The sequence below is a fragment of the Micromys minutus genome (assembly GCF_963924665.1).
Source record: "Micromys minutus genome assembly, chromosome: 2".
Lineage (NCBI taxonomy): Eukaryota > Metazoa > Chordata > Mammalia > Rodentia > Muridae > Micromys > Micromys minutus.
In genome coordinates this window covers 12,238,926-12,253,995 of record NC_137971.1, presented here as the reverse complement: position 1 = coordinate 12,253,995, position 15,070 = coordinate 12,238,926, and the positions used below count along the sequence as shown (strand labels likewise).

At 39.2% G+C, this 15,070-nt stretch overlaps 1 protein-coding gene across 1 annotated transcript in view; it reads left to right on the top strand.

Moving 5' to 3' along the window:
- The window catches only part of SORCS3 (sortilin related VPS10 domain containing receptor 3), a gene marked incomplete at both ends in the record, with an annotated part of 603,941 nt that overhangs the window by 529,261 nt on the left and 59,610 nt on the right, over positions 1-15,070 (top strand). Inside the window, 2 exons of the mRNA XM_080913549.1 lie at positions 7,808-7,925; positions 8,996-9,129. Coding sequence (XP_080769675.1) covers positions 7,808-7,925; positions 8,996-9,129 — 252 coding nt within the window. The remainder of the gene's footprint in view (positions 1-7,807; positions 7,926-8,995; positions 9,130-15,070) is intronic.

Below are 15,070 nucleotides of genomic sequence, written 5' to 3'. Positions count from 1 at the left end.
AGAGGATTGCCTAGACTTATTGAGGCTTGATAGGCTAGGGCTGGTTGATGACTGTAGGAGGTCTTCCTTTATTTGGGAAGGAGGGTAAGTGGGGTGGATAGCAGTGTGGAGGGGTGAGAGGGAGTGACTGGGTGGAGAGGAGGGAGGGAAAGCTGCAATCATGATGTAAAGTGAATAAAAAAATTTAATTCAATTTTTAAAAAGAAAATTGCAGAGTCAGAATTATCTTTTATGTTTTGCTCAATATGTTACTCAGGCAAATAAAAGTAGGACTTAGTGGACAGGAGAATTCATAATGAAGATGAAGCTTCTTTTGAAAGAAAAAAAAGGTATCCTGTTGTAAGTCAGTGAGTTCAATTCAGAGTTCCTCCAAGAGTCATTCCAGTCAAGTTCCCAACTGTAATCTCTCAAAGGAAATTCTTTTATTTGAACATTTGTAGGCATTTTTGGCTATAATTCCTTGTTCTCCTCATAAAGTTTTGTGGCCAACCACTGTCTTAAAACTTCTCTCAGCTTCTATAACTATGAATAAAAACCCTTTTAACCAGAGATCCCAATGTACCAAATGCCTAGGCAGGGGAGAAACAGGTGACTTGGAACTTTTCTTCAGAAACAAGGTAAACATCGTTATAGAACCTACTTCTCTAATTACATTTACTGTGGCATTGTTTCCATCTAAATCATAGCAATTATATACCCTGATCCCATTTGAAATCATTTAATTAATGAGTAGCTAACTCCTAGTGTGTTTGGAATTCTAATGAAGTCTTTTCTTTTTGTGAGTCACCTCCCTCCTCAAATTAATCACCCTTTTCCCTTTAGAAAGGCTCATTCAGTCTGGATGCTGGATGGTGGATTGAACAAAGAGTGTTTTTTAATGTCCCAGGAAACTACATTTGTTATGGAAACCCTAACATAGTCTGGGATGATCAGAAATAAACTAGCTTCTACTCCTGCTCCTCCAGAGATTGCTTTAATTCTTCTAAATCTCAAGGGACATTGGACTCAATCATATTATTTGACCCAGAAATAAAAGGAGATAAAGTTATGGTAGCAGTGTTGAAAATGTGATTGATTTTGTGTGGTTAATGCTATTCATTAATCAACCCAAATCTATCTTAATTTAGTACCTGCTGTATGACAGAAGTACTTGTGAATGCAAAGATGAATGACTATAATAAATAGATGAATCCAGTGACTAGAAGTTTACCAGGAGATGACCAAGTTGTGTGTCCAGAGATACACACAAAGACTGAAAGAAAATACATTCTCAGAAGTTGTCTTGACAGGCCCACATTCTCCATCCCATCACTTTTAGTTCAGTCCACTGAGCAAGAGTCACTTTTTCAAAGAAGTTTAAAGAATCCAGTAAGGTATTTGTTCAAATTCATCTAGTTAATTGCAACGCAAAGGAATATTAGAAAAAAAATCAGACCTTTTAATGCCTCTACAAAGCACAGGGCTGCCTGTGACATGTGTCTTGTTAGCAGCATAGACATTAGGCACAAAAGAGGTTTATCACAAAGATGGTGATGGTCTCTTAGTTTCATGAATCTGAAGTAGAGAGGCAAACACATGAAAAAATACATGTGGCAAGGTAAAAAAGGATAAAAAGGAGTCATAAATTTTAATTGATTTTTCCCCTCGAAAATCCATATAATGAGAAATGGCTCAGAAGACTCATTTATTTTGTTCCTGTGGTTAGGAGAACTTCCTTGGGGAGCCAAAGGGCAGAGCACCACTTTCTAGGCAGTCATCTATACTTATGTATGAGGTGTCTACCTTTTCCAAGGCTCAGTGTGAAGGCAAAAAAAAAAAAAAAAAGACATTTCAACATGTGGGGATAGTGCATACTTTTAAAAACAGATTGTGAGTCCAGGCTGTTGTAAGACCTTGATTTAAACATTGGGTGAGTCTATGGAAATGCTATTAATGAGAAGAAATTTGATAGAAATGCATCTTTGCTTTCTACAGGATTTTAAATATTTCACATGCATTATTTAACTTAATGGGAGTTAAGACTTTATTATTAGTAATGTTTCCTTGAGTTAAAAAAAAGAAACAAGACAACAAGGAGCTGGTGAAATGGTGCACCATGTCCAGAAGCTTGCCACCAAATATGGCAACCTAAGATTGATGCCTTGAAACCTACATAATAGAAGAGAACCAACTTGTGCAAGTTGCTTGTACACACAGGCACATATGCAAATACATGCATGCATACATGCATAGTGATAATATGATAATAATATACATAATAAATAATGATAATAGTAATTTACAATAATTAATACATAATAAAACAATAGTAATTTAAAAGTCTTTTTAAAAAGAGACGAATAATACAATTTTGAAGACGGGGTCCCAAAATGGTTTGTTGTGACAGTGTAAGGAAGAGAAATCTTGTTGGTAGCAGTGAGTTTAGCCAACCTGGACTGAAATCTGTTAGGTTTAGGACTCAAGGAAAGCAGTGAAACAGATTAACATTTGGAAGAAAATCTTTTAAAAACCTTAAAAAATGTAAAACAAATTTTAATACAATATATTTGATCATGTTTTTCTTCTCTAATTTCTCCAATTTGTCTACCCCAACTTTATGTTATTTCACATTAATACATATATTGCATAAACAGACAGATACCATCACAATGGAGCTGAGGAGCGATCATAATCACAGCAGGATACAAATCACCTCTTACATGTTTCAAGGAACGGCGGGTCATGTAATACCTGACAGGTGTGTAGGCCACAATACATGCTGTCAGGTTGTCTTTGGAATATCTGTGAGGACAAGAAGGGCGGGAGTCTAAATAAACCATTTGCTTTAGTTCTAGAAACCAAATTAATCTAGCTTGGGGAGTTATCACAATTTAATCAAGATGGAGGAACTTCATACTATGACAAGGACCAGCTCTTTTTGCAAAAATCTTGAAAATTAAGTTCACCTTGCAAGATTTCTATGTTTCTTCAATCAATCTCAAAATCCATTTTTTTATTCTTTATCCAACAACAAGTATTGCTAGGAACTGTTCTTTTCTATAGAATGTAAACACACCCAGAAAACATTCCTAACTTTAAAGGTTTCTATTTAGTTAAAAAACAAACAAACAAACAAACAAACAACCTTGAGTAAAACTGTAGAATGTAAACAGTATTTAAAAAGCAGAAAATGAAGAACCCCTGGAGGCCACATTCACTTGAGGTATTTTCATGCAACCTGCATACATAGTAGGAATACAAAGTAAGCATTTACTGACAATAAATGAAGAAGAAATTTATTGTAAGACAATTCTTTGATACACATGTAATTTTACCACTCATAAAGTGGAAAAAATTGCTTATTAATGAGATGGGTATGGTGCTTATTTTACACGAGGAATTAAACCATAACTGAAAATTTTGGACTGCAGAATATCGAAAGCATTTCTACATCTTCAGCATTTTCCAGAGTTTGGTAGTCTGCTTTTATAATCCTCAAGGCTGAGAATGTTATTTCACATAAATACATAGAACTAAATGTCAGAAGTGCATTGAGGGCTATTTCTGAAACTGTTAAAAATTTTGTCATAAACCCAAGCATAAATTCAGTTTTAAAATTTTCTATGAAACTCTTTAGCAACTCAAACCCAATGGCAATATCTAAAACCAGAGAGTCTATCAGAGTATAATTCCAAGAAAAATTAATGTGATGCTGACATGCTAGGAAATGCTTATAGGGAGGCTATTAAAATTCTTTTTTTTTAAATTAATGTTTTATGCCTTTGTAAGGTCAGACAACTCTGTGTAGTAAAAACACTTCGGGTTATGCTGGATAATAGTTGCAAGTCTGGGCTGACGAGTGTGGGACAGCATTGTCCTGGGAGTTACTACATAGTGTGATGACAGGCGCAGTGCAGAGAGTATACAGTGTGTTCAAAACCAAAGCTGCAGGGTAAATGTCTCCAGAAAATCCTTGGATTCACTAAACGTTAGATTCTGAATTAACTCCTAGTTATTGCCCACTCAGAAGTCTTTTGCTGCTGCCAATGTATTCGTGAACCTCAGATTCAGGGCTGTGACCCCATATGGAGTTGTATGAGGGTATGTTTTATATTTGTTTTTAAAACTATAATGCAATGGCATCATTGCCTTCCATCACTGGACTGCCTCCCAGTTCCTTCCATGCATCCCTCTATATATAATTCATGCTGATATTTAGGCACCGAGGATGTACTAATGAGAACCTTGGTAGTTAACCTTCTTGCGGGCTATAAGCTTAGACTGGTGTCCATTCCCATCAGACACCAACCCTTGGAGAAGTTAAAGCCCCACCTGCAGCCTCACAGTCACTAGCTAATGAACCCTTTGCCCCTTGACCATCACATTCTTTTCAGAGTCTTCTCACACATTACAAACTTTCCCACTCCTTCGAATGCCAGCCGATTTCTTATACCTTTTCTGATTACATCATTTTCAGCACACTGTTGGAAGAGGACCTTGACTCCTTTAGTCATCATTAGTGTTCTATGACTTCTGGAAGAAACTATAAACAAGATGGCTTCAAAAACAGTATTTATTATTTTATGATTCTAGAAGCCAATTTCTAAAATCAAAAAAAATTCATGTCTATTTTAGTAAAACAAACAAACAAACAAAAAAAAAAAAAAAAAAAAACACCATAACATCTTACTGGTGTATACTTCTGCATAGTATGGGATCCATATAGGAATTTTCATACAAATACATTGTGTACTTTGACAATATTCATCCCAGCTTCCCTTAGCTTGTGCCTGTCTACTTTTAATTTATACTCTGCCTTCATGGGGCCTTTGTACTTAACTACCAGTCTTCATGACCTGTTACAGAATACCCCCCACTGTGTTTAAGGTCCATCTCAGTAACCCATGATACTCTCATCTTATTGTTGTTGACTTACATCTGCAAGCTCCTTCTCCCTAATGAAGTTTCATCATAGCTTCAAGGGTGAAGCCATATTTATATCCTATTAAAGACGACCATTAAATCCAGCCTTTAGTATTTCTCACACATTCTCAATAGTACTTAAACTTCAGCTACTGCAGACACCTTTGGATGGTCTGATAAAAGAGATTGTTTATCTAGAAATAAATATGTATGTCATAATAAATATGTGATTGTTTAAATTTTAGATTGCTCAACTATGAGTTAGATGTTAATTCCTTTAACACAGTCTTAGTGGCAACAATTTACAGTAACTGTGATATTTCCTTGTGATCTGGTTAATCTTGGTTATTGCCTCTTTTGGTGTAGGTAGCACATATGATCATGTTAATTTATCTCTAGATTATCTAATGTGTCATTGATATCGATGAAATAGTCATTTACACTGGCCACATGCACATAGCTAGAAACCCTTTAAAGTCTGCTATTGTATACCCTCAGCTGTCTGAAGCTAATGTCTTTTATACAGTCTTTATGCCAGTACCAGCAAGAAGACTTGATCTTTCTCCCGGTTGCACCTTATCTTATTGCTCTACCTGTCTGTAGACTGCCAGAACCTCCTGGGTCCTGATTCTTCTATAAAGCATATTGACTGTTACTTCTAGCTGTGTGTCACTGGAATGTTAGGTTTCAGTGGATAAGCATTACTTTTGCATCTGTTAGCCAATTAATAAGAGTGAAGAATGAGGAAAGACAGAAAACCAAGCATTGCAAGCTGACTACCGGTACCTCCCTCCTCTTGATATCAGTATGTTAATTCGGTGTTGTTCAACCACATTACGTTACTAGCAACTGGCTCACATTTTAAAATTTGTCTTCCAAACTGCTCTGCAGACCCTGTCAACTGTCCTGTTGATGTTCGGGTAAATCATGTATTTTGCATTTTCTTCTTTCTGCCTAGTAATCTTCTTATAGAAATGAACAGGATTAATTTGACAGGATGTATTGTTGTGAGCCATGTTTCGAGTAAGGAGAAACATTTGCTTGAACATGACTAGTATCCTGATACTCAGATCATTTGAATCAAGGAAGGCTTAATGCACCATATGGGTGTGAATGGGGGAGAATCTTGGTATCTGAGAAGAGAAGAAAAAAATCATCTTTAACATTTTAGTCTTTTACTGATCCAGTAATTACTTTAGCTCTCTTATTGCCAAGAAAGTAGAACCTGATCATAAGAGATAGCTGTTTTGTTAAAATTTTAATGGAGCTGATATGTTGGCACATTCTTACATTCCCAGGGTTCAGGGGGTGGAGACAGTAAGATCAGGAGTTCAGGGCCATCCATGGCTACACATTTTTCAGTCAGTTTAAGGTACATGAGGCTCTACCTCAGAAACAAAAGACCAAAGTATGTCAAAAAAGCAAATGGGCTGACTTGCATTCTCTGAAGGTTTAGAACTAAATAATGTGAATACCTTAGTGGATAATGTGATGTCTCTGTTGGGTTTAAAAATGTATTTAGTAAGAGTAAAAAAAACGATTTAGAAATTTCAGGAATAATACAGTATTAGCTATATATGTGAAATATTCTATTCTCAAAGCTTCTAGACTTCTAAACCAAGCTAAGGTCTTAAAAAGACAAGCTGTATTGATAACGTGTAGCTTTCAGTTTCTTCCTCAAACTCTGTTTAAATCTTTTAGATAAGGCTGTAAACTTTTCATTTAATTTTCATCTGATAATACATTCAAAGCTGTTTCCCAAGATTTATTTTACTTTAGATGATCTACAAAACCAATCTTACTTTTCTCCCCCATATTTTACAATTTATTGTAGTCCTCAGCTCCCTCCTGTAAGCCTCTTCATTTTCTAGAAAGTCAAAGGAAACATACCAAGGAGAAGTCACTTGGTTATCAGAATAAAAATTTCTAAGTGAGGGCAGAGGAGAATCCAGGGCTGGCAATGTGACTGAGGCTTGCTAAAACAAACAGCCTCCAGTTCTTTGAAAGACTTCGCCTGCTCCAAGTTCCCAGCATGACAAGCCTCAGCTCTTCTCCATCACAGTGATAGATACCTTGCGCTATAATCTCATGACATGCCACCCTAGTGGAGAATTGATGGTCAGTCTTTGTTTTTGTTTTCTTTTTTTATTTTTTTATAGAATGATTGATCATTCATATTTATAGGCCTATCAACAACTGGGCTTTACAAAGGTCAGTATTGATTATCTGGACCACTCAAATGACATTCTTCATTACTATACATAAATATGACTTTCTTTTCTTGGAGTGCTATGGTTTTTCAAGGAAGGATGGAAGAAATAGAATGAGCATTCATGAGTCATATAATGGGAATTTCAATTAAAATGCACAGAGATGGTCACAAGATTTTAGCATCAGTCGGCCCATAGTTAGGAAATACATTTCACTATTTTCACTATACACAAATATGTAGACATGCATGTGAATAAGCACACACTCACACACACACCCCAACACACACACACACACACAGTTTTATAGACGAGGAAACTATTCCTATCATGGGACATGGGTAGATAAACTACTAGTCCTGACACTGTATGAACAAAGTCCATAAAAAGAAATGAAAAATCTCAGTGTTACAAAATGCAAAGAATGGCTTCAAGTGGGTAGTAGATTAGTTTAATGCTTCCCATGAAGCAAACAAAATAATTTTGCGATAAAAATGAGTGATCCTAACATGCTGTGATTGACAGCCAGTTGGCCAGAGATATGAACCCTCTATTCATTGAATAGTGAGACCACTTTTTTAAGGACCTCATTTTGGAAGAATAAAATTTGTCTAGGTTGTCTGGATTGCCCCCTTACTGCTCTCTTACTTACTCACATTGGGCTTCTTTTTTACATCTTTTCCCTCAACACTTAGAGTTTTTGGCCACTTCAGCCTGCGCTCCGAATGGCAGTTGGTGAAAGTGGACTACAAGTCTATCTTCAGCCGGCGATGTACCAAGGAGGACTTTGAGACTTGGCACCTGCTCAATCAGGTACCTCTACAGTGGGATGTGCTGGCCTCGCTTGCAGCAGAAAGACTGCCATCTGGGATAAGTTATTTGTGATCTGATTAGCTTAGGAAAGGGAGGTAGTGCGTTCCTTGAACATGTGGGTGTGACTACAAGGAGGAAAATAATTGTAAATATCCAGGACCAACAGGGGTAGAAAACATACATCCCAGGATTGTCTTCTTTACTCATTGGGTCACTGAATTTCCTGAAGTAGAATGTGTAGTAATAGCTTAAGATGTCAGATCAATTGGCAAAGAAGTGAGTAGCCGACAGTTAGGAAGGAAGGTAGTATGCTTATCTGCCCTGTCATTTTGGAAGGTGAGAGTATGTCTCAGGACAGCTTGGAGTAAGGGTCATAAAGCCCCCAGAAAAGAGATGCTGAAAAAAGATGTGGGGTAGGTAGGTCTAGTGATAGTGATATTGTGCAGATTAGGCAAGTCTCTCTATTCTTGGGTCCTTGAACTTTCTACCATCTTTCATTTTTCTTGCCCTTGTCTAAGCCTTTGGCCGTTAGTGCAGTCATTTATGAGAGTGAAGGGGTGGACAGAAGGAGGGATGGAGGAAGGGAGGAGAGAGAGAGAGAGAGAGAGAGAGAGAGAGAGAGAGAGAGAGAGAGAGAGAGACAGAGAGAGAGAGAGAGAGAGAGAGAGAGAGAGAGAGAGAGAGAGAGAGAGAGAGAGAGATTATACAGTAAAAACACCATACCAGAACTTGTCTTCTTATTCCTTTATCTGCCAAAGTTACTTGGATAATGGCGTGCTGGTCTATAGATCTGGAGTATTCGTGTTCTCCACAAAGTTGGCAAAGAAACAATACTATATAGACATCATAGATGAGATATGTGGAGGGGTGGATCTGGGCCATCCATCCATGGTGGTCCTTTTATTGGGTCATAAAAGATTAGCACATTTTTTTCTCGAAATCCCTTCATGATTACTGAAAAACGAGATTGCTACATTAAATACAAAAGGCAAGTGATTTTGTTGACCAACTAGCTTGTTTCACACCCTGTGTGGTTTATTGCCTGTCTTACTATGGGCTTTCTCTTTAAGGGAGAGCCTTGTGTGATGGGGGAAAGGAAAATATTCAAGAAACGCAAGCCAGGTGCTCAATGTGCCCTTGGCAGAGAATACTCTGGGTCGGTGGTATCAGAACCCTGTGTCTGTGCAGACTGGGACTTCGAATGGTGAGTCCTTTGAAATTTTATCTTGAGTTACAACTAGATATATACTTGCATGTGAGTGAGGCTGGTGGAATTAGTAGAGGAAAGTTAGACCCAGATGCAGGATGTATATCTGTGGTCCTTAGCTGCTGGACCATGAAGTCTGCATCTCTTGAAGAGAGACTGAGGTACATTGAAGAGAATGGAAGTGCTGTCTGAGCAGCATTTCCTACAGCCTTTCTCTTATCTCCCCATCTGTATTGCATAGTCCTGGAGGAGTGGGGAAGGACACTGGTGGCTTAAAGAGATACTATCCTAAGCTGTTATCTTCCACCATATTCTCTCAAATTATACTGCTACATGTGAGCATGCTGTCTTCGTTTTCTCTGGTTTTTATTTTTTAATTATTACACATTTAAACATTACATATAATATTTGCATACGATTACAGGACAGCATACGAATGTGTACATATAATGCTGAAATGGTCATGTAGAGGTAACTAACATTTCCATCTGACTACAGGATGATCAATTCTTTGTGCTGGAATTCTTTGAACTCTTTTATTTTTAAACAATTTTTCCTCTAATAACAATGGAAAAGTGTAACACACACACACACACACACACACACACACACACACACACATATAATTCTGATATCTAATCTTCCCACAACTGATGATTCTCAAATATGAAAATTTCTCACATCCAGCTCCCAGCATATTTTTCCTCAGGGAGACACATCTGTCTGATCTTCACAATGGGCATTTGATTTTCTAAGAGAAGTGGACTCCTTGTTAGTGTGACTGAAGAATCCCTTTTACTGGAACATAGTCAGGTCCCAGTTTCTCTAGTTTTAAACATATACAGAGCCACTTACACAGTGGCTGAGACAAAAGTCTCAGGAGGGATTGACCTCTCTTCTCCCTGCCCGTAGGTCCAGGTAATCTAAGAGACCTTTCAGGTTCTCCTTCCAAAACACACTGCCCCTAAAAACATTTCTCTCCATTCTTATGGCTCTTATTCTCACTCTAACTTCACTCTTAACACTGTAATTTTAAACTACTGGATGTGTGTCTGGAGGCCTAGCTACTGGACCAGGTATTTTCTTTTTAACTCCAAATCAGATTTTATTGTTTCTGTACTCAAGTGGATGGATTCCTCTCTCCCATAAGGTACTGTACTGTTGGAGACCCTTTGGCCTGATGTCCCTTTCTATCTCATTTACTTTTTTATTGATCTTCCTTCATTTGCTTTATTAAAGCCACAGGACCAACTGCAGTCATTAATCCGAGCTCATTCCTGGGAGAAGGAATGGAAACTACAATGCTTTTCTCCAAGTTTCATTCAGGTTTCTTCACAAATTTGAGCTTCTTCGAAATGCTGAAGATGCCTAGTCCCATGTATCTATCTACCAAGGCGCTCTCCATGTGGTCTAGCATACCACCCTGCGTTTGTCTTGTTAGTTCTCTCTCTAGGAAGTGACAGTGTTTTTGAATGTGTTGTTATCATCTGTTGGTCCCCAGTAGAATCCATGTGGTATGAATGCTGGAGCTTCTGACCTCCCTCACTGTTAAAAGCCCAGTGTCAACTCCACAGTAACCCTTCAATAAAGAGCTGCAGCATGCTTCTGAATGCCGTTCTTAAGGGAGTCAAAACCTCCCCAATTGTGGGAATATGCGCCTCTCCCTCTGGTCTCAGATGAATGCCACCTCTGTACTCAGTCAGAAGCTGCAGTTCCATTTGGTAATGTATATTGATTCTCCTGGGTTAGAAGGAACAGCTAGTGTTCAGACATCAACCCATAGATCAAGGCAGGAGATGTGTTTGCTGTTCTCTGGTGCAGAATAGCAAAGTATACTGAAGAGGGTGGAGCCTCTAGCCCTACACAGCTCTCCTCCCATCTACATCTGGCTATGGTCTAGATGCCTCCTTTTTATTCCTGAATTACTAGAACTCTAATGGATAAGTGGGAGTCACTTGTTTGGGGTGATCAAGCCTCTTCCCTATCCACAGTCTTTATTCTTTCATAACCTGACTTCCGTGACTTTTATTAAAGTGAGATGTACCAAGCAGAATTTAAAATTAAACAGCAGGGTCCTTTCTGTGTTAGAAGATTTTTTCTTTTGAAAACCAGAATATTTTTATGACCAGGCAAAATATCTTTAATTAGGAACCACAGACCAGCCCTATATTCATAGCAAGCAGACATAGTAGTTTCCTTAGAAGTATATGTGGATAATGCATTAGTTACTTTTCTCATGGTGGAAACAAAATGTCTGAAAGAAGCCACTTAAAAGAAGCTGCTATGAAGCTCAAGAAGAAGGAAGACCAAAGTGTGGACGCTTCAGTTCTTCTTAGAAGTGGGGACAAAATACTCATGGGAGGAAATACAGAGACAAGGTATGGAACAGAGATTGAAGGAAAGGCCGTCTAGACTCTGCCCCACCTGGGGATCTATTCCATATACACACATCAAACTCAGACACTGCTGTGAATGCCAAGAAGTGCTTGCTGACAGGAGCCTGATATAGCTGTCTTCTGAGAGGCTATACCAGAGCCTGACAAATACAGAGGCAGATGCTCACAGCCAACCATCGGATACCAAGCAGACATAGTGATTTCACAGGGATCCAAATGAAGGAGGTAAAGGACTGAAGGACCTGAAGGGGTTTGCAACCCATAGGAAGAATAACAACGTCAACCAACCAGACCCCTCAGAGCTCGCAGGGACTAAACCAACAACCAAAGAGTACACATGGAGGGACCCGTGGCTCTAGCTGCATATATAGCAGAGGATAGCATTGTCTGGCAACAATAGAAGGAGAAGCCTTGGTCCCGAGAAAGCTCAATGCCCTAGTGCAGGGGAATGCCAGGGCAGGAAGATGGGAGTGGCTGGGTGGGTTGGTAGGGGAGCACCCTCATAGAAGCAGGGGCAGGGATGATGGTATAGGAGGATTGTGGAGGGTAAACTGGGAAAAGGGATAACATTTGAAATGTAAATAAATAAAATATCCAGTAAATTTTAAAAAATCAAAATCATGTATAATTAACAACTTAAATGTCCAGCATCCCATAAAGAAATGGATGCCTATCCAGACACCTATCTATTCAATGTTCATATTTCAAAGGCTAGGATGCTTGAAATATAAAATGTAAACTACCAATTAGTGATGAATATGGATGTGTTGAATCTGGATTAACAATGAGTCAGAACCAGAAACTGCTGATCTATCATAGATCTGCTGAGAAAATTTATAGGCTTGTCCAAAGGAAAACAACATCACGCACACACAGAACAAAGGCATCAGGGCTATCTTCTTGACTCTCTCCCCTTCTTCTAATATATCTGGTCAGGATAAAATAACTGATAAAAGAAAAAAAGGTTGTTATCAGGGTTCCATTGTGGGAACAGGAATGTGCTCTGGGTCTCTGTGAATAAGAGGAAGGCAAGCGGGGACAAAAAGCAGTCAGGAAGTCAGGTAGTTCTTAAAACCCACCCCTAGTGATTCACATTTTCTACAGAAGTAACACTTCCTAAAATTGTCACTGCCTGCCAAACACCACTACTAGCTTGGAACCAAATGTTGAAGCCTGAGCACATAGGAGGGACCTTTCACATTCAAAGCACGACACATATCAATGTATTCAGACCATGAATTTCAGAGTACCTCCAGAGTCCTTCCCAGATGGAGTCCGTTGAGGTCCACTCCCTTTGAGCATGTCCCACAACAGATTCCACTATGTTTCCTGGAGCCAAAGTATACTTTCACCCTTTGACAGGAGGGTGACTCATGAGTAAGGTTAAAAAAGACTATAAAATAGCATTTCTTTCCTTAACTGATTCTTTTTACTGGCCAGTATAAAAGTCCAAACACTTACCTTCACAAGGTTTTATTTTATTTAAATTTTCTTAATTTCTGTGCCTTTGTTTTCTTGGCCACAGAATGAAAATACATAACACGTATCTCATGAGGTCCTAGGGAAAAATAAATGAATTAGTTAGTGAATGAGGGTAGGTCATTAATATAGATAAGGCACGTACCCAAGCTGTTTACAACATACGCCTAGAACATATGGCAGCTGTTACAGTTGCTGGAGTTGTGATCTGTACCCCAGAGTTTAAATGATCTCTTGGGATTCATATTACAGAGATGATCTGTCCAAGTGAGCACTGTTTTCAAGGCCATACCTTCGAGTGCCATGCAATTATTTTAATGCTAGTAACCATACTTCAAGTATCTTTAATCTCTCTTCTTTGGGGACTGCTGTCAGAATCTAAGTAAAACAGGTTATCAGGAAGAAGAGGAAGCCCTTTCAAAACAGGCTGTGTGTTGGGATTCTGTAAACCCCACCCCACAGTTACCTGACAATAGGCAGGTATGCTCCTCTCCAGTTACTTGGCACTATAAAAGGGGCTGCTTGCCCCCTCTTCTCTCTCTTGCTCTTGGCCTCTTGTGTTCCTGCTCTTTGCTCTCTCGCTCTCCCCACCCCTTGTTTCTCCTCTCCATTTCCTTCCCCCTCCCCCCAGTGCTCATGGCTGGCCTCTGTGTCTCCTCTCTCTTGGACTCTTGCCCTCCTACTCTCTTGGTCTCTTGCTCCCCCCCCCCACCCTGCCCATCCTCTTTCTATTCCCTTCTCTCCTCTCTCTTTACGTGTTCATGGCCTGCCTTTGTTTCTGTATTTCTCTTCTCCTCTTCTCTCTCTGCCTCTACAAACCTCTTAACTCTCCTACCCATGTTTTGAATAAACTCTATTCTGTACTATACCATTGTGTTCTGTACTATCATCGAGTGGCTAGTCCCTCAGGGTGAAGGGATTCCCAACATGGGTTCCCCAGAGGCATTCCCCCCCAGTCTCTATGCCTCACTTCACCTCCATGAAGCATATCTCACCCCCCATTCATCTTTTTCCTAACACTGTGGTTCTTACATTTGTGCTGCTAGAAGTCACACCCATATTCACGACACTGTGACATCAGTGTCTTTACCACTACCATGTTAATGAGAAGCAAGTGATAGTCTGTTAATAAGTTACCTAACCATAGTTACAGAAGTGGTAGAGGCAGAGCTGAGGATCAAATTCAGGGATGGCTAGGCCTTATCTTGCTGCTTCTGTGTCATCTGTTGCTCAGAAACCTTGTACCTCTTATTATTTGAGATTTCTTCTAAGTTTGAGAAGAAATAGCATCTTTACATTTAGTTCCTCTAAAATTAAAACTCATCTCCAAATGACCAGGCTGATTGCTCTAAGTGTAACTTAATGCAGACTATTCCATTAACTCCAAAGACAATTTCAAATAAAAATAAATTACCATTGCTAGTGGAAATGTAATAGGTACAGGGTCTCCAAGTAGTCATTATAGAATTGTATGTATAAGCTACTGGATTTTTGTATTTCTATTATTAATCATACCTTATAGTAAAAAGAAGACAGAGAACACATGCCATTGACACAGGGTCAATCAAAAGGAGGGACCTGGTCTTGATGCCTGGTCACCATCAAATAAGAAACAGAGGTCACGTGACCTGTGTGCTTATACTGTTTCTGCATATGGAAGCAGAAATTTTTGATGAGGATCCTAGGGTTATTGACTGGTTTTGGAGCTAATGTTTGAAATTATTCTCAAGCAGCAGTGCTGGCTTTAAAATAGTTTTCACCTCTCTTTCTCCTTACCCCTTCTCTTTCCTCCCCCTTCCTAACCCCCCTCCACTTTACAGGCTGGCCTCTTCTCTTCCTCTCTCTCTCCCACCCTCCCTCCCTCCCTTCTCCCTCACCCCCCATCTCTATTCCCTCTATTTCCTTCCAAACTCTCCTTTCCATGTCCTAAATAAACAATATTCCATGCCAAAAAAAAAATAATAAGGTAGTTTTCACAGCTGAGGGAGATGGCTCAGCAGTTAGGGTGTTTCTCTTGCAGAGGACTACGGCTCAGTTCCCAGCCTCCACATGGATGGTAGTTC